Source organism: Manduca sexta, chromosome 12, assembly GCF_014839805.1.
Source record: "Manduca sexta isolate Smith_Timp_Sample1 chromosome 12, JHU_Msex_v1.0, whole genome shotgun sequence".
NCBI classification, from domain to species: domain Eukaryota; kingdom Metazoa; phylum Arthropoda; class Insecta; order Lepidoptera; family Sphingidae; genus Manduca; species Manduca sexta.
This window is the reverse complement of record NC_051126.1, coordinates 3,565,633-3,587,441: the sequence shown is the minus strand read 5'-3', so window position 1 is coordinate 3,587,441 and position 21,809 is coordinate 3,565,633. Positions and strand designations below refer to the sequence as shown.

At 36.4% G+C, this 21,809-nt stretch overlaps 2 protein-coding genes across 2 annotated transcripts in view; both read left to right on the top strand.

Moving 5' to 3' along the window:
* The window catches only part of LOC115442791 (alkyldihydroxyacetonephosphate synthase), a 28,316-nt gene extending 9,817 nt beyond the window's left edge, over window positions 1–18,499 (top strand). Inside the window, exons 2-11 of the mRNA XM_030167950.2 lie at window positions 85–171; window positions 10,184–10,475; window positions 12,833–13,018; window positions 13,333–13,506; window positions 13,890–14,006; window positions 14,547–14,693; window positions 15,213–15,479; window positions 15,911–16,071; window positions 16,448–16,569; window positions 17,063–18,499. Coding sequence (XP_030023810.1) covers window positions 85–171; window positions 10,184–10,475; window positions 12,833–13,018; window positions 13,333–13,506; window positions 13,890–14,006; window positions 14,547–14,693; window positions 15,213–15,479; window positions 15,911–16,071; window positions 16,448–16,569; window positions 17,063–17,241 — 1,732 coding nt within the window. The 3' untranslated portion in view covers window positions 17,242–18,499. The remainder of the gene's footprint in view (window positions 1–84; window positions 172–10,183; window positions 10,476–12,832; window positions 13,019–13,332; window positions 13,507–13,889; window positions 14,007–14,546; window positions 14,694–15,212; window positions 15,480–15,910; window positions 16,072–16,447; window positions 16,570–17,062) is intronic.
* Window positions 18,500–18,790: 291 nt separating this feature from the next.
* On the top strand, window positions 18,791–21,627 carry LOC115442792 (innexin inx2). Its single transcript, XM_030167951.2, is given in 5 exon segments — window positions 18,791–19,023; window positions 19,026–19,139; window positions 19,418–19,609; window positions 20,217–20,356; window positions 20,672–21,627. Coding segments are annotated over 5 exon segments (1,113 nt in total). The 5' UTR covers window positions 18,791–18,887; the 3' UTR covers window positions 21,203–21,627.
* The last annotated feature ends 182 nt before the right edge of the window (window positions 21,628–21,809 follow it).

Here is a 21,809-nt window from a genome sequence, read left to right as displayed (position 1 = left end):
ATTATTTCTCACAATTATAAAGTCTCTTTTTTTAGTCAAGGCGACCTTGTGAATAATGACATTATTTCTTTTTTTGTTTTTCAGACAAGATCTGCTGAAATGGTACGGTTGGGGTTACAAGGACTCCAGGTTTGAGTTGTGTGGTGATTCCGCATGTTTCACTGGAAATAGGTGAGTTATGCTTTGATCACATAGTTTTTTTTTTTTATACGAGCATAGCAAATTGTTCCTACTGCACCTAATAGTAAGTGAAGTGGCGTCCCAATAGAATGTCAACTGACGAGAGATGATTACCCCTCGCCAGTCGGCACAATTATGTAGGCCTGTTTTAAGCAGATATGCACAGGCTGATCCCGGAACGCGACACGCTTGCGTGAGCCACTATGGTGTGTTATAACAAGTTGTGTACGGTGGTCGCTATCCGGGCGGATACGAAATATATCCTACCACTAGCAAGATATTGTGGTTTATATTAAAACATCGCGAGATTGTTATTGTTTCATTATGAAATTTGTAAACCAACGCAACGGCAGAAATTAATAAATTATTCCTATCTCTATTTTGTATCTATCTCTCGGATAAAGAAATCAATTATTAAGGTATTTTAATTCAATTATTTATTTGTAAGCATATCGACGAACTACACACCAATAGTTATAATTACCAGAAGAGGAAGTAAAAATGAGGTAAGACATTATAAATATTCGGCCGGAATTTTTGTTTATATGTAAATGACAAAGCCATTATGTGTAAATGAACAGTGAAATTTTTCATAAATTCCACCTTAAATAATGGACATTATCCCTAGTTACAAATACTATGTAGATTACATATTAGATTGTCGTGTAAATGAATACTAAATGTGCGTAACGTTCTGGCCACAGCTACTCGCGACGCGATTTTGCGGCGCGGCAAGCTACAAGCTGTGAAAACAAATGTAGGAAATTGTATGAAGTATGCCACAGCCACCGGCGACGCGAACTCCGATGCGCTCTGCGGTGCGGTGAACATCGATAGAATCGTCGCGGCGATGGGCGACGCGATAAGCGAATGAAACAAAATTAAATTGTACTAGCGAGTACCGACCGGGCCACAGCTCAGAGCGGCATCGGCAACCGACACAAAATATTTTGTTTTCATCGCGCGTTATTCATTCATAATGAATATGGAACAATTTATTAGAAAAAATACTTGATAGACCTGCCAGCCACTTTTGATAGGGCCATTTTTAAAATTATAAATACTCGTACGTCCGCCGCTTACGCCGCCGCGCCGCCTAGGTCGCAAATAGTCGAGCTGTGGCATACCATCGCAAATCGCGTCGCACATCGCGGCTCCAGTCGCGCAGCGCTTAGCTGTAGCAGGGCCCTAAGGGACAATTACGTAATGAATATCAATAAGAGGTGTTAAAAATGTCAGTATAAAATCGTGTCAACTGACTATTCGACACCGGAAAACCCGAATTGACTCAATATAACATTTAACCTAAAAAGTTATTTTCTAGAGATAATGTTATGATATCGTATTTTTATTTTGTAGTAACAGTAGCATACAACGCTTTTTTTGTAATTAAAAAGTGATGTATACTGATTGGTCCATATCCGTGATCCAAAGATAATAATTAGAGTCATTTATTGAAATCTGTCGTTGGTTGGTAATTTGTACGATGGCGCAAATTATTGCAACTCGTTTTACTTCTAGAAGTCTATAATAGCAATTTTAACACGTAACATATATGCAGTTGCCATTTATGAGAAAACACTAATTGAACGGAAAGTTTACACAACACCGTATTACCAAAATATTACAGATTCAGTGAATAGGTATATAATAATGAGTACATACTGTCAAATTCAATTAAATGAAATGGAAATAAAACATTATGCAATTAATGAAATTGTTAACAATTGAATATGCTTTATAGTTGTTTAGATTAATAAAAGTGTTAAATTTTATCAAAAATCTTTAATACCGTAAATATTGACATTAAAAATCGAGTGGTTAGAGCGTGGAACAAGCTCCCATAGGATGAGTTCACAGCGGAAAATGTGAACGGGTTAAAGAACAAACTTGACAAATATTTTGTTAGGAAGTGAAACCGGGATCCACAATTGCAGGATACTTGAACAAACTGCTTGCCTGATAACAAATGATAATAAAATCGTCTGGTACAGTTGATTTTTTTTTTTCGCCTCGAATTAATAACAAGTCGAAATTGATTTAAATGTTAATTCTATAACTTGAATCAGTAGCGAAGGGATGAATCACTAAACATTATCAGTCTTAGTTATAAAAAATTCGCAAAGCTATGCTTAGTTAAAACACAAATTTACGTTACTAGTTGCGACCTAATGTGTTTTTGGTAATTTGTAACTATGGTATTATTTTGGGCTAATAATAATAATTATTAAGTTTAAAAATTGATGTTCTTTATATAAATTTCATGATAATTCTGCAGTTATAAGGAAAATTGATATCCAAATGCATTACAAGCATCCTCCACGTGTCAAAGTAGTGTAGTAACTTTGCGTTGCTGAAACATCAATAAGACATGTCCCTAAAATGAATTGAACTCTATTTATAAAGTTTTATTAAAGGCTGAACATAAAGCTGAGTTCTAAACGATTTATTGACGCAGATTTCAACTAACCGTAAGTTCTGAATCGTTAAATGTCTGTTTTTATCTAAACTATGTAAACAATTCTATATTCTGTTTTTAGGTACTTACTACAATAAATATGTGTATATTTTTTTGTGTATTTAAGTGTCGGGCTGTTGTTTTGAGCCGAACAGTACTGGTATCTCAAACTACATATCTATACTTATATGTATAGCTGAATTGTTTGTTTTAACTGTTTGTTTAATCTCAAAGAATTTCACATCGGTTTAGTAATTCTTGAGATTAGCACGCGCTAGTTTCAGGAACTACTGAACCGATTTAGATGTTTTTAAACTAATAGTAAGCTACGTTACTCCTGAGTGTTATAGGCCACTTTTATCACTTGGAAAAACTATATCACGTGAGCGGAGACGCAGGCAAAAGCTAGTTTAAAATACAAGAAACATAAAATCCGATCAGGATATTAACATGATTCATTTGTTGTCAATGTTCGATTGTACAGTACACACTGAGCAGTATCTCTTTTACGATGTCCCTCCGAAGAGTTCAGTGCGTAAGGTTTCACAAAATGCAGTACTTTCACCGATAGTATGCCTCAGTAACAAAGCGTATAATTACAGTCGAGTACAGCCAATTTTATTCTTAAAAAAAAATTGTACCCAGATAGCCTACTAGATTACTGCAACAATCCACCCGAAGTTAAAGAACTAACGGCATAATTTCACGCGTCTATGACATAATTGCAATGTGTAGTGAACGTAGTATCCGAAGACAATGGTGTCAACTGTCAGGCTATAACCAGCTCGGTCCGACCCGGCTGGTCTCGTGGGCGGGTGTTAAATTGGCACTTTCCGTCAATTCGCTCGCAGCACGTGTCCGATGCGTCAGACCTTTCATTATTGCACGTCTTCAGAACTCCACGCTTTGCGGTTTAGAGTATTACGCGAACACGCTTTGTAAATTTTGTGATCTAATATCTACGATCCGTTCTGTAATGGAGTAAATTTTCTTATTTTAATGTGCTGAAGAAAATGTAATCTATTTTTGTAGAATATGGTTGACCTGATATTCAGTGATCAAATGCCTAAGCACTTATAATTATATCAGATAGTTGTGGCTTCTGCTAACCGTCTAGACAAGTGTCTACATCGTGGCTTACGTATTAGGAAACTAAAAAAGATCTTCACAAAATTGAATCAAAAAGTTCTTAACCGCAAACTAATGCTTAACAATTAACTGCCTTATAACCATTCAACACTAACAAGCGGTAGTTAACAACCATAAACACGTTGTGATCTTAATTTGTGGCACGTAATAAGACGTCCCTAATATGTTTACACCACAAATCCATCATTGAAGTTACATCGCACATACACGTTAACTCGTCGTCTAATATATGGATCGCAAGCCGCAAGGACGCTACCGCCTTGGACCAAACCATGTCAACAGCAAAAGCAATAATAATCATGGTCCATTGTTAATATAAGAGGATATTGCAAATAAAGCTCGTAAAGTAAATATGATTTTCTCGTGATGTGTCGACGTCTATGAACGTATCATTATCGGTAACAAAAGATTTACAAGTAATAAATCATAAAACCGTCATTCTCGTGTAAGTTTAAATTATTGTTATAACTTTATTGCATTGTTCTGTAAATGACAAATTATTTGTCGTAAAGAAAGAGGAATATTGTATTTGTATTGAACAACAGTGACGTTGATGATATTTTGTTATCAACGGGTCGTTTAGGGCTTATTTTATCAGAAACAATTTGCATAATTTAGAACTTATTGAAACTGTTTAAGGAAGATATTATGCAAAGTACTCGGGTACTTGCACTTATTAAGTACTTCATTTGTATTACTGAAAACTAATGTGATGATCGGTACAAAAAGAATCGAGTGGTGTGTGGGTAACTTACAAATCATTCATTTATTCCTGTAGGTGTAAGTAGAGATCCAACTAGTACCCTCACTTTTCCCTACGCTTATTTATAATCCCGTGATGTGATGAGGACGAATCTATTTCAGTTTTAGGCACAAGTTTCCTGGATACTCTTGCGTATTATTGATAATGAAATAACACCTTTTGCTGGTGGTAGATATTTTGTATCCCCCTAGATAGCGAACAGCATACACAAGGTCTTAAAACCTGCTATTATGGCCCAAGTAAGTGTGCCGCGTTCCCGGGTCAGCCTATGTATATCTAGTTGTGTCGTCCAGCGAGGTGTAATCTCTCGTCAGTAGATCTTCTGTATGAACCTCACTCCGCTTACATCAGGTACAGTATACATACTTTACCGTGCCTAAAGACCACTGCTTAGGTTTAGGAAAGGTATCGTTTACCCTTGAAATTACATGAAGCGTTGTACGCCATCACAATTGACGTTATATCTTCAAAACTTCAGAGGCACCCTCGTCAACATTGCGTACGTATAGCAAACAAAAGAAACGACAAACTATTGGCTACAAGATTCTGTCAACATTACCGCATACCGTGAAGCTTCCAAAAATAGTGATTATGCAACCGTCATCTGTAGTATTTGTACGAGTAATAAGCATTTCACACCGTTCGGTGATAACATTGGCCTTAAAATATACTTATTTGACATTGTATTTGATATCTTAACAAAGATAAACTTAAGGTTTCAAATATTAATGGCCGTGGAAATCCTTCCCCGCACAAATTTTTGTTTTTAATTTCTCAAAAACTGCACCATAATCAAATTACTTTGGTATTTTTTGTACTCGTGTGCTATGATTATTTGCTTTCAAGTAACCCGCTCGCTCGTTTGACATTATTTTGTACTTAATGAAATAAATGCAATATTTAATTAAATACAATTAAGCTTGAAGTCCTAAAGCAACAGCACGTTTAATTGTAAAATTGTGTGACTAACAACAGTTGATTCGTGCCCTGTTGACCATTTTAATTAGTCGGTGCCGGAGGATGGCAAATAAAAGCAGTATTAGGGCTCACGCACACCTCAATCGTGAAATGATAGCAGCAAACCGTTGTAGTTCCGCCACATCTTTCAGTTGTACGACTGTCAATGGCTAAAGGTGAAATTTTCCGAAAGTGATCCCGATAGAATATGTAGATACTAGGCTAACAAACGTAGTGTCATGTTCACGAAAAAAAATGCATTAATGTGATCTGTAAATATTTTTATGATCATTATTAGATTCTACATATATTCTACATAAAGGAAAGCCGGTAAAAATCGGGATATATGGACCCATCGCAGCTACGATGTGCGGGACTGCATATTTTAATCCTTAGATTTTACTATAACTGTCGGTGTCCCGCTTCTCTAAAATGAAAATATGAAAATTGTCATGTTTCGCTTAGCGTTACATGAAGGTAGCCAGTAGATATTACGATGCTATGGTTTCGCGGCAGTGTGCGGGAGGCCTTATGGCAAACACAAACTGAAATATTCGGCAACGTTAAATAATCATCATACATACCAAGATGCCATAAATTATCACTGAGGCATTTCACGACCTTTGCCCATGGTTGATTATCATCACATATCATATGTACTAATTACGTCATTAATAAAACTGAGATTAAATCTGGGGTTCTTGACTTTGACTGTGTCTAAAATAATTTAATTAGGCCATTACTGGGTAAAAGCACTTATGCAAATCGTAAAATGATTTTCGTGCAAGTTAACTTTTTCTCTCTTGTGTTTTATTGTGGAATGAGCGATGAGAGTCGCTATAGAATTTTGTATTTATTTATATGTATGTGAGGACGGGAAATTATAGAGTTTCGCTGTTTGATATGATGTAATCTAAGTTGTTAACCTAAGAAACGTCCTGCAAGCGAAATTGTCCACATTCTGCTAGATACTCGATGAACATTCTAAACCCATCTAGGCTAAGGCATTGCTAAAAATCAGCCTTTATAGAGAAGTCGCTTCACTAACGCTGTCATTTTGTGCCACGGAAAAATAGACCTTGTTCTAAATGCTAATAGGTTACTCATTTGACTGAGTAACGACCCCAGACTGATCATCAATGGCTGAATCGTGTGTTGATCTGTTGAAACTCAACATCGGACTTTATCCTACTAATATTATAAATGCGAAAGTTTGTGAGGATGAATGTATGTTTGTTCCTTTAGCACGAAAAAACGACTTTACGGATTTTTATGAAACTTTACAGTAATATTGGTTATACATCAGAATAACACATAGGCTACAATTTATAATGATTTTGTGTAATCTGGTCATAATATAACGATACATATCAAGTAAGTCGGAAAAAAAATTATCCCGGAAAACTCCTTGACGCGGGCGAAGCCGCAAGCAAAAGCTAGTGCTTCATAAAAGAACCGTTGACCAAACACCCGTGTATGAAGAAGATAAATAAACATGTGTGCATATTTGCAACAATATCCACAATGTCTTGGAACGCCTCACAATAGTATGTTTGGTTGCGCTGACAGTCAATATTTAATCTCTTTGTATTAGTTACAATGAGTTAAATGAATTACTTTGCTGCAGTCCTTAGTTGTCTTAAGTACACTTTGGTTGTAGGTATTATAGATGCATCTTTCTTCTTACTGTCTTACCTTACTTTTATATTAATAAGTAATTATATTATAACACGATATAGTGTCCCACGTAAGTGTCGCGTTCCGGGATCTGCCTGTATATATCTCTTCCCAACAGGCCGGCATAATTGTGTCGACTGGCAACTGGTAATCTTTCATCAGTCGACTATTGAACTTCACTTATCATTAAGTGTAGTGGGGTCACTTTGCCGTGCCCGTATAAAAAAAAAGTTAAATTATGTTAAAAAGTTAGGATTGTATGATTTTTATAAGTAAACGCAGAAACAACGAAACAGATTTGAATGAAATTGGGCACACGGTTAGATTTTGTCCTGAATACCAAAAATATGAATTTTCATCCATAAAACACGCTCGTTTTGCCCGTGATTGGAGTTGGTATTCAATGCAACAATAAGCTTGGGCTCTACCACATTATTAAATGAAAACAAGGATCCATTAGTTGTACACCTGCATATTTCCTCAGGAACACTTGAGTGTATAAACCAAGAAAAATACACATACAATATACAAACTAATGAATGATCATACCTCGTAGAATTTACATAGTATCATGTGCTTTTAACTCACTTAAATACTATTGAGCAGTGGCAAATCGTTCGTACCACCCGATTCTTACTGGCTTCCCTTTTAGATTTAGTCTTAGTTTTTGTTTTCTGTAATATTGGCCGCGATGTGTCAACTAAGGCAATATATATTTACCTCGGGTTAATAATAATAATATCAGCCCTGTATTATATACTTGCCCACTACTGAGCACGGGCCTCCTCTACTACTGAGAGGGATTAGGCTTTATTCCACCACGCTGGCCTAGTACGGATTGGTAGACTTCCCACACCTTCGAAATTCCTATAGAGAACTTCTCAGATGTGCAGGTTTCCTCACGATGTTTTCCTTCACCGTTCTCGGGTTACCTTTTGACAAATTTCACCCTTCGACGCTGCTATTCGGTATATATACATAAATAGATTTTATTAGCGAGAATACCGTGTTGCATTAAATAAAAACAATTTCGCCAACTTCCGCCAGCAAAAATAACAATTCATATCAGCACACTCGTTTCTAACTCGCTGAAATGGCAACCGGTGCGTTGTTCCTATAATTTTGCTATTTATAGATCTCATGACAAGTCTAGACGGAGATTATCGCTTAATTTACTATCAAGAGTAGTGAATTAAAATATTTTATTCTAGATAATGTAATAGTACTAAGTTATTTTTTTTTATTGCTTTGAATGACGAGACGACCTTGCCGTTCGCCTGATGGTAAGCGATACAACCGCCCATAAAGAGTAGAAACACCATCCAACACCTCGAATTACAAAGTATTGTTTGGTATATATTTGTTTTTTTTATTTGTATTACCCTGCGCTCGCCGTCCTGAGACATGAGATGTTAAGTCTTATTATGTCCGGTAGTTACACTGGCTACAATGTTCTTCAAACCGGAACGCAACATTGATTACACTTTGCTGGTTGGCGGCAGAAATAGACATTATGTTGATACCTACCCAGGCGGACTCTCACATATGAGGGACCTACCACCAGTACACTAGTACGTACTTGTACTATAAGACGCTTTAACCGTATTTTTAGAAGCTATCTATACGAAGTACAACAAGTAAAACATTGAAAATATATATATATACCTGCAATATGTTATCATTACTTTGGTTGTCTCATATTGTTTTTAATGGATATTGTTTCATTAATTTCAATGAAAATGCCATTAAAATTTATTGATTCCGTGCAATCTCCTTAAAGTTTTAATTTGCAATCAACATTGTTAGATAGATATTGAAATTAGGAATACTTCGGGAGTTTAAAATTCTCAAAGAGAACTAAAACTGTTATTTAAAAAAAATCCTATATTTGCATACTCCTGCCCATAACTCGCGTGTCGCCAAATATAGCATGAATTGTTCAAGGCTGTTATCTCGAAGGGGCCTTAAAAGCTAATACAGTTATTTATTTTTACCTATTTATTGCAAATAAATAATAACAATTTATGACTTGTGTGAAATAATGTAACGGAACTGAAATTCTACGCACATTTTCATAGTAAAACTGGTTGTTTTTATTATTACAACTGTGACGCATTTAATAAATAATTATTACTAACATTAAGTATACATAAATTATAAAGATAAAACGTTACAACTTAATTATTTTAACTTGGGTCAGTTACAAACAACAACAAAATAAATATATATACTTTTATTTTATTTATTCTCATTACCTGAAATACATCGTGATTTCTTTACAACTATAAATTAGAACAAATGTGATTATTGTTTAGTAAATTAGGTATACATTCGCATAACGTATCGAATAATTTTAGATCTTTATTCCTTTTTTAAAAAAATTTAGTCACCAATTTTCTACGTAGCATTTCACACAGTCCCCGTTTCTGTTTGTCTGTATGTTATCGATTTTCTCAAAATCTACTTAACGGATTTTCAGGAAATTTGGTATGGAGATAGTTTAGGACTCTGCGAAGGTTATAGGCTACTTTCTATCCCGGAAAATATATAGCGAGACTTTTATCCCGGAAAACTTCTTCACGACGACGAAGCCGCCAGCAAAAGCTAGTATTATATAGAATTAATGAATACAGACATACAAAAAAAAACTCAAATAGTAACAATATTTTGAAAAAACTATTTCGTTGCGTACATTTATTTTGAGAAATACTCGCGTACGCTTAACCAAGTTTGACCGGCTTGCACTAGCAGCACCGCAGTCGTACCGTAGTACGACTTAAGCGCTGAGGCAGTACGGAGTTTATATAAAGGCTACGTTATTAAATAACTGTTTGTTCATTTATATAGATTCACCATCGACAATTGTAATAAGAATGGTCTATAATATATACCATCATTCTATGAATTGGTCATTAGTAAAAAAAATAATACAAATCCTGCATTACCATGTAGAAACGGATTCAATAAAAAAAATCTCATTTAGGTATGTTTTATTACAGATACTCCATAGGCGGGAAGTTACTGCCTTACCTGTCGCAATGGGCGGTAGAAAACTTCGGTGTAGACACAACGAAGCCGCCGAAGATTCCAGAACCGCCCACGAGCTTCCCCGAAAGTCTGCTACCGATGAATATCAAGGAAGAACTGGAGAAGATCGCATTGATCAGTACTGATGGCATGGACAGGCTGATCCGAGCTCATGGGCAGACGCTAAAGGATGTGTCTAATGTGAGGAATAACTCATTTCCGAGGATACCTGATGCTGTCATTTGGCCTGAAAGCCATGAACAGGTGAGATATTAAACAAAAAAATATATTAATACATTCATTATGAATCTTCGTTCATTTATTTTTCACTCCATGTAGAGTCGTAGAGAATTAATTAAATTGCAAAATTCGTTGTTGTTTAATGAATTCCGGCAAAAATATGTAAGAAATGAGGCCATCGTGCGAACTATTGACATAAATATCTACGCATAAAAAAAGAAATGTATAATAACATTAGATACCCATTTGCTAACTTTTTTTAAATACATTTATCAAAAATGAATTTCATCCAAAAGCTATCGGAAAAATATTTTTCAAAAATATGTAAATGTGACGTCACCCAGTGCCACCGGCCATTACGCTGCGTAAGTGAGAAAAAGACAGCGTAATAACCTCACCACGCCCCACTTTTGTTTACAACAATATTCCAAATATGAATAACTGCTTTATTTTTCAACTAATTTTGATTGTGGTTTCACAGAAGAATATTTTCTTCATGTTATTTACTGTTACATATAAAATAATAAACAACAAACATAGGAATCTACCCTATTGGTCGTACAGTCGCCTTGTTTTTTTTCAACAGAGTGGTTAATTCTGTGACAGTGTTCATCACTATCTATGTCCATATAAATATATTGTTGGAAGTAATACGCATAATAAGATTATGTTAAAAGCATGAAGTTATCTCTCATAAAGTCAAGATTCGACCTTTGATAACACCCATTGTGCATATTTCGTAAAAAAGGCTCTAATGGACAACGTCAATCTTACTTACAAATGGCAATGATTAGTGTATGATTGCGAACCAGACATACTTTGTATGTGTTGTTATGTGCGTAGTTGTAAAATATGACAATGTTACGCGCCTACTCGAATGTATACTATAGTTATACAGATCTATATGACGTCACAATGTTCAGTGACGATTAACAATGGTTTCCGCAAATTAATAAGGACACATCCTATGTAGTTATTGAATGTGTGCGTTTTCATAGATATGTATTTTTATATCCGTATGTGGACTGAAAACAAGGTGTGAATTGTAAATGACGCAATAGGATTTATTTGTCTGATATATTTTTTGGTGGTATAATATTTAAAATTGGGGGGCAAGACCAGGCTCTTATAACCTTCGCCCTGCGACCCCGCTCAACATATCACTGTCATCTCCTGGGAACAATAAAGCAAACAAAAAAACACATCACGCTTTTATGTTCAAAGGGGTAGTTAGAAGTACTACCAGAGCACCCATTTTGCGCCTGTGTGGTGTGATGGAAGGTGAGCCTATCGTCACATCGGGCGCAAATTCCAGACTCCAGACAAATACTGAATAGAAAAACCCAATATCATTTTGCCCAACACGGGATTCGAACCCCAGACCTCGAAGCGATGGTCGAGGCATCAAACCTTATAATCATTACGAAGCTTCTGGTATGAAATTCACCTCTAGTTTTATTTTACGATCTTCCAAAATAATTATTTGAACAACAAAAGCGATTACAATGAATACATTCCACTAAGGTATATAAATATAGGGTATTCTGGATTTCAGCTCTAACCACGTTGACACATCATTGTTACTTATTTATTATTTAAATTAAAAACAGCTAAGCACTGAGTGAAAAATAATAAAAATAAATAAGAAGATTCAAACCTAATTTAAGCGAAACAACATTAAGGGATCATATTTACATATGTAACTTCTCTCAAAGACACAGTGTTTTCCTCTTTAATTGAAAAATAAAATAAACATTTGCGTGACTTTGAATTAATTTCCATTATTTGTACCTGATACCCTAATTATTTTACTTTAATATGCTAAGTGTCAGTTAAAAACATTTCGTACAACAGAAGTTCAAACAACAACATATACGTTACATCTGTACTCTCAAAAGGGTAGGCAAAGGCTCAACCAGGGCAAAAACTTTTTGCTATAATCATGATAACATCTTGGGACGGAACTTGGTCATGATGGACAAATATCATAGCGAGCCTACCATATCGGGCACCGATTACAGACTTCGGACTGTAGAACGAAACTCAGAGCAATGTTGTACCCCGAACGCTATTAGTTATGCTATTAGTTACGCTATTAGCCATAAGTTATACTTTGTTAAACACTTAAATTAAGTGAAATTTACTGAAAGGGAGCCCGAATTCTGGGATTCCGGATTCCCTTTCAGAAAATAACACCCTTTGCCACTGTCAGTCAGAAAATACTGTTTAGGTATTGGACTATCCCGCGCTCACACCCGCCATTGCAAATCTTGTAAGAATAGTTTCTTTCACTAGTAAATGATTTATTTTGATTATTGTTACCATTTATCCGCATTTAAGGAGATATAAATCAATGGTAAAACAATTGTATAATGTCACAGGTAGAGAAGATAGTGAAATGCGCGTCGCGTCATAAGTTCGTGATCATCCCGTTCGGCGGCGGCACGTCCGTGTCAGGGGCCGTGACGTGTCCGGAGAACGAGCCGCGGCCGATAGTGGCGCTCGACACCAGCGACATGAACTCCATACTGTGGCTCGACAAGGAACAGCTGCTGGCGAGGGTTCAGGTAAGAAGCTGATTTCATCATGATCGGCCATACGGAGATGTCCAGGCCTGTTAAAAACGTTGTTATAAATAAGCAAGTTATTTTTTTTAATTATTTGCAATGTATTCTGATATAGAATATCTTCTACCGATGATGTCATTCTGTTACATAGTCTAAATAAATGTATTACATTAAGTTTGTTATCAGACCATATTCTTTGAATTGTCACTCTGATATCATTGGACAATGTGTTACAAGAAATTGGAGCAAAAATCTTTACTTTAAAGACATCATACCATAAACGTCAGACTGAACTTCAATCGCATTACCTCCAGGCGGGTATAATAGGTCAAGACTTGGAGCGTGAGATGCGCGCGCGCGGGTTCACGGTGGGCCACGAGCCGGACTCGTACGAGTTCTCCACCCTGGGTGGATGGGTAGCCACCAGAGCCAGTGGTATGAAGAAGAACACCTATGGGAATATCGAGGATCTGGTCGTGCAAACTAAGGTTGGTATTGACGAACTAGTAAGAAAGGTACTGTCTGTTTTTATTATTCGCGTTTTAGAGACCCTGGTGGTCCATTCAAATGTATTTTAGTTTATTTTGCACAGTTACAGAAAAAAAAATTGTGAAGGTGATTACGTATGTAATTAAAAATCGAGAACTTTTATTTTAAGATTTGTCTTCCTAAATATGATGAAATCTGCATATTTTTTGTCCGACCAATTTGATTTAAAACAAAACAATAGTTTATACATTTAATTAAAATGAAACAAAATGCCATTTAATTATCGTTTCGTTGTTTATTACATCTTGTAGGTATCTGAAAACATTTTATCGTCCTGTTTTGAAGTAATCTTGGTACATTTGTCAAATATATTGTTTGACAGGTGGTGACACCTCGCGGCGTGATAGAGAAGAATTGTCGCGTGCCGAGAATATCGTGTGGCCCGGAATGGGAACACGTCGTCATGGGATCTGAAGGGTGCTTCGGAGTTGTGACTGAGGTTGGTAATCTATACTAATATATTAAGCTGAAAAGTTTGTTTGAATGCGCAAATCTCAAGAATTACTAAGCAGATTTTGATTTTTTTTAACTAATGGGAAGCTACATTACTCTTGAGAGTTATAGGCTACTTTTTATCCCGGGATAATATTTATCCCAGTATATTATGACTGTCTCGTTGGCGTAGTTGGATTCCCGGGTTGGACAAAGTAATATTGGGATTTTCTATTCAATATCAGCCCGGAGTCTGGAATTATGGACGTGAATGTGTGTATGTAGAACTGATTTTAATATTGATAGAGCTCTACCGAGACGACTACCGAAGCGAAATCATTTTGACTCTTATAACGGAGTTGTACTGTCATCCTGAAATACATTGTGAATTTTATAATGTAGTTATCACATCGGCTTCAATGTCGTCCAAGCCATTACCTCGTCAACTACTTGGTGTAATAGTAAAAGCTGAAATACCCATACAGATAAAACGTCTTCCATCAGCTAAGCACCAGTCCCTTTACAAAGATATGCTGTACCATTCTAGGTGACAATAAAAATCCGTCCACTGCCCGAGGTGACGCAGTACGGTTCTCTAGTCTTCCCGGACTGGGATTCGGGCTTCTACTTCGAGCGGGAGGTCGCCAAGAAACGCCTGCAGCCGTCCAGCATACGGCTCATGGACAATGAACAGGTGTGTATGGAGATTTCATTTATCATCATTTCAGCAGGGAATCGTCCACTGCTGGACATAGGCCTCCCCCATTGAGCGCCATAGGGACTGGTTCTGGGCCCTCACCAGGTCGTCGGTCCATCTCGTGGGGCGCCTGCCTACGCTGCGTCGCCCATTTAATTTATCACAACTTGTTAATTATATTCTATCATTATTTTTTATCCTATTGTTAGATATACATCAGAGAGTTAGAAATATACATTGTAGCCAGTAACTACTGGACAAAATAAGATTTAACATCTCATGTCTCAGGATGGCGAGCGCAGTGGAATACTAAACAATACTTTGTAATTCTAGTTGTTGGATGGTGTTTCTATTCTTTATTGGCGGTCGTATCGCTTACCATTAGGCGAACGGCATGCTCGTCTCGACATTCAAAGCAATAAAATATATATCGTAGATTTCTAATTAATCCATCAATAGAGAAGAGAAATTTATATTCCACCATTGACACTAACAAAATAAAAATCAACACCACAGTTCCGTTTCGGCCAAGCCCTGAAAATGGAGAACTCGTGGGGCGGAGTCCTCCTCGACGGTCTCAAGCGGCTCTACATAACTCGCATCAAAGGCTTCGACCCTAAGAAGCTGTGTGTAGTGACGCTGCTAATGGAGGGCTCTTCGGAAGAGGTGGCGGAACGGGAGAAGAAGTTGAACAGCATAGCTGCGAAGTACGGCGGCGTGCCGGCCGGCGCCTCCAACGGCGAGACGGGCTACACTCTTACCTTTGTTATTGCTTATTTGAGGGTGAGTTTGTGTTCCGGTATTATATTTCACTAGCTTTTGTTTGCGTCTCCGTTTGTGTAAACATTTTTCCAGGATAAATATTTCGTTCACCGTTAAGGCGAACGATGATTCACAAATAATACATACATAACTTTAGAAAGTCAGAGCTGCCTGTCCTTTGTTTTTTAAATCTACGGACAATCATTACAGAGGTCTGTTCTACTCCTAACAAGGGCATCGCCGCTACTATGTATACTAGTACATAAAGCTGAAGTCTTAGAAACTACTTAACAGATTTTAATATATACCTTTTTTTAATAATAGGAAGCTATGTTATCCTTGAGTTATAGGCTTTTATCCCGGAAAAACTAACGCAGACGGAGCTGCAATCAAAAATCAAAAGCTAGTATTAGTATAGAGGAGTGTACACTGTACAAGTCCGGTGTGCGCAGGACGTGGCGATGGAGTACGACATCGTGGCGGAGTCGTTCGAGACGTCGGTGCCGTGGGACCGCGCGCAGGCGCTGTGCCGCAACGTCAAGCGCCGCGTCGCACACGAGTGCCGCGCCCGGGACATCACACACTTCCTCGTCTCCGCCAGGCTCACGCAGACGTAAGGCCTTGCATTCTTTTGTCATGTCAGCTCATCCTAGTGAGAGACTGTCCATATAAGGCCCCCAGTAAACACTTTACTCAAATCTGATCTTTTATAGAAACTGTTGGCCAAATTACAAAGCACTAAATTAAAATATTTTTTACTAAATATTTTCGTCGATCTATCAACCCGAACTGTACAAACATAGGTAGAATTCCTTCAGTTTAGTTCAGTTCAGTTCAGTTCTCTATAAGAATTTTGAGGGTATGTGAAGTCTACCAATCACTAGGCCAGCGTGGTGGACTAAGCCTAATCCCTCTCAATATTACAGAAGGCCCGTGCCCAGCATTGGGACAGTATACAATACAGGGCTACAATATATGATTGTAAACAGGTACGACGCGGGTTGCTGTATATACTTCTACTTCGGTCACTACTCGGGCGACTGCGAGGATCCTGTCGCCACCTACGAGGAGATCGAAGAAGCCGCACGAGATGAAATCATCGCCTCCGGGGGTACGTACTATATTTTATTTTATAGTTATATCGCATTTTACTAATATTTGTATATGCAAATGTGTGGATATATTTGGGTGTTTGTTAGAAGTAAACATTGCTGAACGGATTCGGATAAACTTTGGCACACAAATAGACCATGTCTTGGGTTTTTTTTTATATCGCTCGGAAAAGTCGCCACTAGACCCGATAGTAAGAGGAGCGTGGTCCAATAGAATATCAATTGACATGAGATGATTACCCTTCGGCAGTTGCCACAATTATGCCGGCCTGTTGGTACCGTATATACACAGGCTAATCCCGGGACGCGAGACTTACGTGAGCCATGATAGCGGGTTTTAACACCTTGTGTACCGTGGTCGCTATCCGGACAGATATAAAATATATCCTACCATGAGCAACATTAACAGATTAACATATAGACAAGTTTTATCCTGGAAAATATGACTATATCCAACTTTATGTTTATATTTATTTATTGTAATCTTTCTAGGATCAATATCGCATCATCACGGTGTAGGGAAACTGCGCAAGAAGTGGTACACGGACACCGTCAGCGAACCCGGCAGACTATTACTTCTAGCCGCGAAGAAAGCACTAGATCCAGACAATATATTCGCATTGGGCAACATGGCGTTCGGGGACAACGAACATTTTAAAAGTAAATTATAAGTGAAAATAATTGTGGATTTTATTTGTATGTGAGGAGTCATGGATTGATGATTGATCCCGGATCGATGACGATAATTATCAAATCAATTATAATAATGCACCTGTGACGAAGATTTATTGGGCTGATTTGTTTGGTCTATGTACGAGCAAGTCAACGCCAAGTGGTATCAGAGAGCTAATGTCCTAACTTTGAAGTCGGTTCACGCTTTTTGTATTAATATGTGATTTTTTTTAATATTATACATAGTCCGTTTATTCCTTCGACAAATTTATCCTTGAGCTTGGGAGAGAAGTGATACATGCGCGCTATAAGCCATCTCAACATAAACCTACTGGCATAGACATGCAAACTGTAGTTACAGATAGTATATCGACGGTTGAAAGGCTAACTGACAAGCAATTTTTTTTTCTATACTAAGTTTCATACATATTCGAAATCAGCACCTTTTTCTATGTCTTTATAAACTATTAAAATTTTTTCGACAAAAATGTCGCTTCAACTGTCGATATGTTTGTTACGAATAATCGTAAAAATTGGGATAAAGGTAATCTTAAATCTAAAAAATCTCGTGTTCAACTCTATCTTTACCTAGGAGAATTCGCCCACGCCGACTTTTGCGGTAATACAGTTACTGGCAATTCACCTTCGACTACGTCCATGATTCTGTATCGCTACAATGAGCAAGCTATCGCTTCAGTAGTAACTCAGATACAGGATACAGGGCCACTGCCCTGGCGTAGCTTAGGAATTTGCCGCTTCTAGTAGCCAGACGAAAGCAAAAATAAAAATCTTTCAACAAAACAAACAAAATTGCTATACAGGTACATGCCACAAGGATGGGCTGCCTTGTCATCCACTATACTACGCCATTAAATGAATGTGAGCGCAACAGTTGCAAATGCGACTAACACGCAATAACGATACAATTCAACGATAGTATCGCTGCTAAAAGTCGCCGTAGGTGACCTTCCTAATAGGTACATAACTACATTATAATAAGTTTATTTATTAATTATTGGTGGAAACAAAAGAACAATGCTGACGAGCTGACCTATGTCAAAGATTGCTCAATTATAATTTTAAGGCTATAAAATTAAGAGAAGAATCATTTTTATTTATTCATAGTAATTGTATTCTAACATTCCTTTTATTATACTTAATTGTAAATGTGTGGTGTTTGTGATAACTTCTACATTTCACATAATAATATGCATCTTTTATACTAAAATAGACACAATAAAAAAGTTGCAGCTACCATTTATGCTTTTTTATTTAAGTGTTACACTATGTTTGAGAATTAATTTATTGCTTCAGAAAAGTATGTGCGTATATTAAATATTTACTTCCGGATCTTAACTTCCGGGCAACTGAATTTTAATTTTAATGATAATTATATCTTCTAATTACAATTAGTTTCAATTAAAGCAATTCAAACCATTAGTATTAGATAATTTATTTTTATCATATAATTGCTATTTAATAATTTTAAATACAATTATGTATTGTTTTACAACTTTTAAAATCTTCACTTCCGGATTACTTTTTGACAATGTCGATTACAGTCATCAGCGCCATTATTTGTTTGGCGGGTAGTTGTAACAAATTTATTTACGTTTCGCCGCGTGTGAAGCTATAATAATTAAAAATGATTGACCTATTCATGCCATTTCGATCCTTTTTGAAGTTTGAAAACGTTTGTACGGATAACAATGTCTTCCGCATGCATTACAAAATGACTGTAATCATGCTTCTCGTATTCACGTTGCTGGTTACTTCGAAACAGTTTTTGGTGAACCAATACACTGCATGAGCGATAGCGACAAGGACAACGATCGGGATGCGGTAAACAGCTACTGCTGGATATACGGCACTTACACGCTACGGAGCAGATTCACTGGTTTGTATAAATGCTATAAACAACTTTTAAAACATCAATCAAAGATTTATTACTCTAAAGTTTATATCACTGGAGAGCAATGCACCAGCAATTTTTGAATTCATGTATCTTTATCCAAATCTCCACCATATTTCAAATAAGTATATCAAAATGATTTTTCCCGGTATTCTGACCTGATACTTCAGGCATAACTTAATAATGCTACCAGTATCAACAAATTGGCTGAGTCTTAAAACCTATATTCCTATATCTGATGACTTAAATTCTTCATGTAATAGGCATAGAAGGCAAAAACATGGCATACATTGGTGTGGGTCCCAACATAGCGGAGAATGATGAGCAAATCAAACATACATATTACCAATGGGTGTGCTTTGTGCTGCTCGGTCAGGCTGTCATGTTCTACACGCCTAGGTACCTGTGGAAAATCTGGGAGGGAGGCAGACTGAAGGCATTGGCCGCTGATTTGGGTATGTACTTACATATTATATTACTTAAAACATACAAACTGAGGTAACTAAATCATCTTAATATTAATACTAGGTATTGTTTATAAGCTTATATATTTTAATATGTGTTAATAATAATCCATACTAATATTATAAATATGATTCACTTTGTTTGCTTTCACAGAAAGATCACTACAATTTTAATAAAGTATGGTATTGAATAAGCTTGAGGCTTAAGGTGGTAGCTCAAGGTCCATTTTCATACATTTTGTTTCGGCTTTAATCTGGGTAACAAAACAAGTATTGGCAAGTAAAGAATTTAAATTCACGTCTAGTTAGTGATTAGTTCTCGCAGTTGAAAGAAAAACGTAAAAATAATTAATAATCATGGATATTTCGGCCTTTAAAATTTAATATGACGAAATTTTAAAGGCAGAAATATCCATGATTATTAATTATTTTTACATTTTTCTTTCAACTGCGAGAACTAATCACTAACTAGACGTGAATTTAAATTCTTTACTTGCCAATACTTGTTTTGTTACCCAGATTAAAGCCGAAACAAAATGTATGAAAATGGACCTTGAGGTATCGCCTTAAGAAAAAATAATAATTAAATTCTTCACAGGCAGTCCGGTAGTCTCAAAAGATTGGTCAGATTTCCGCCGAGGGGAGCTGGTTTCCTATCTGCACTATACTAATCTGTATACGCACAACATGTATGCTCTACGCTATGCCTTCTGTGAGCTTTTGAACCTTGTTAATGTTGTAAGTATATTTTATTTATATTTATAATAGTAATCACAACATAAATATTTAAAGCAAATCTTTTGTAATTCTTAAAAGCTGTTAGCATTATTGTAGTAAAATTATTGTATAATCCTACCTGCAATTATGACCATACAGTGGTTTTAACTTTCAAATTTGTATGCGTTAGAGCTAGGTGGTGCTAGGTATTGATACACAAATATTTAATAAACAATTAACTTATTAATTGATCTCAGACAGCCAATTATAGTTAAACAGCTTAAAGAATAACAGAAATACTTGTATTACTATTGTCACAAATTATAATGTTCATAGGTTGGTCAGATATTCCTGCTGGACATATTCCTCGGTGGCGCGTTCCGCAACTACGGCGCCGCTGTGGCCGCCTTCACGCACATCCCGCGCGTGCCTGCCGACATGATGGACTTTGGTTCTGTCAATCCTATGGACCAGTACTTCCCGAAACTCACCAAATGCTGGCTAAGAAGCTATGGCCCTTCTGGATCACTCCAAATAAAAGATCGCCTATGCGTTCTACCACTTAACATTGTCAATGAAAAGATATTTGTAATTCTATGGTTTTGGCTTATTGCATTAGTACTAGTATCTACTTTAGCCATTCTTTTCCGTGTACTTGTATTCTCTTTGCCTCCGTTACGCACAATGATGACTATGGGACAGCTAAGGAATGTCAAAAGGAGTCTTGTATCTCGAATAGTGAGGAAGTTTGGTTTTGGTGATTGGTTCATTCTGTATTTGCTGGGCAAGAACATGAACCCAATAATTTATAGAGATTTGATTATAGAACTATCAAAAGCTATTGATCATAAGACTGTAATGGTGTAACTTTGTGGCCATGTCTTTATTTTCTTTTGTCTAAAATAATATCTAAGAGTACAAGACTGATTAATTAGCTAGATAAGAATTGTTAGAAATATGGTTGTGAAATTATTTTTTGTTGAAGAATTGTTTTTTAGTTCAGTATTGTTATAAATAAACGGAATGTTTAAAAATTATAGCATATATTCTGAACTTTATTGTAAATTATATATGGTTGAGATTTTTCTTAGTTCACAAATCAAGATGTTTAGTTCCTGTAATTTCTTTATAAAAATGTGTGTGGTCAAGTTTCAAAAAACTTTATTTTTCATTATAATTTCCTTTGTTTTCTACTTTAATTTGTACAACGAAAATGTTTAATATTAAGAACTTTAAGTCTTTCCTGTTGTGTATACAAAATGTATAATAAGTAAATAAATCTATGCAAAATATGTATTGTTTTCGTCAGAGAAATAAGAAAGTCCTTGAGGCTACAACCTTGTGAAAAGCCTTTTCTACAACAAGTCACTAAATCACTAACTCCATCTGTATGATGCCAGCAAAATACTAATAAAAAAAAATCGTAAGAACAAATTACTGGAAGAAAATATAGCCTATAATATTTTAATCCAAG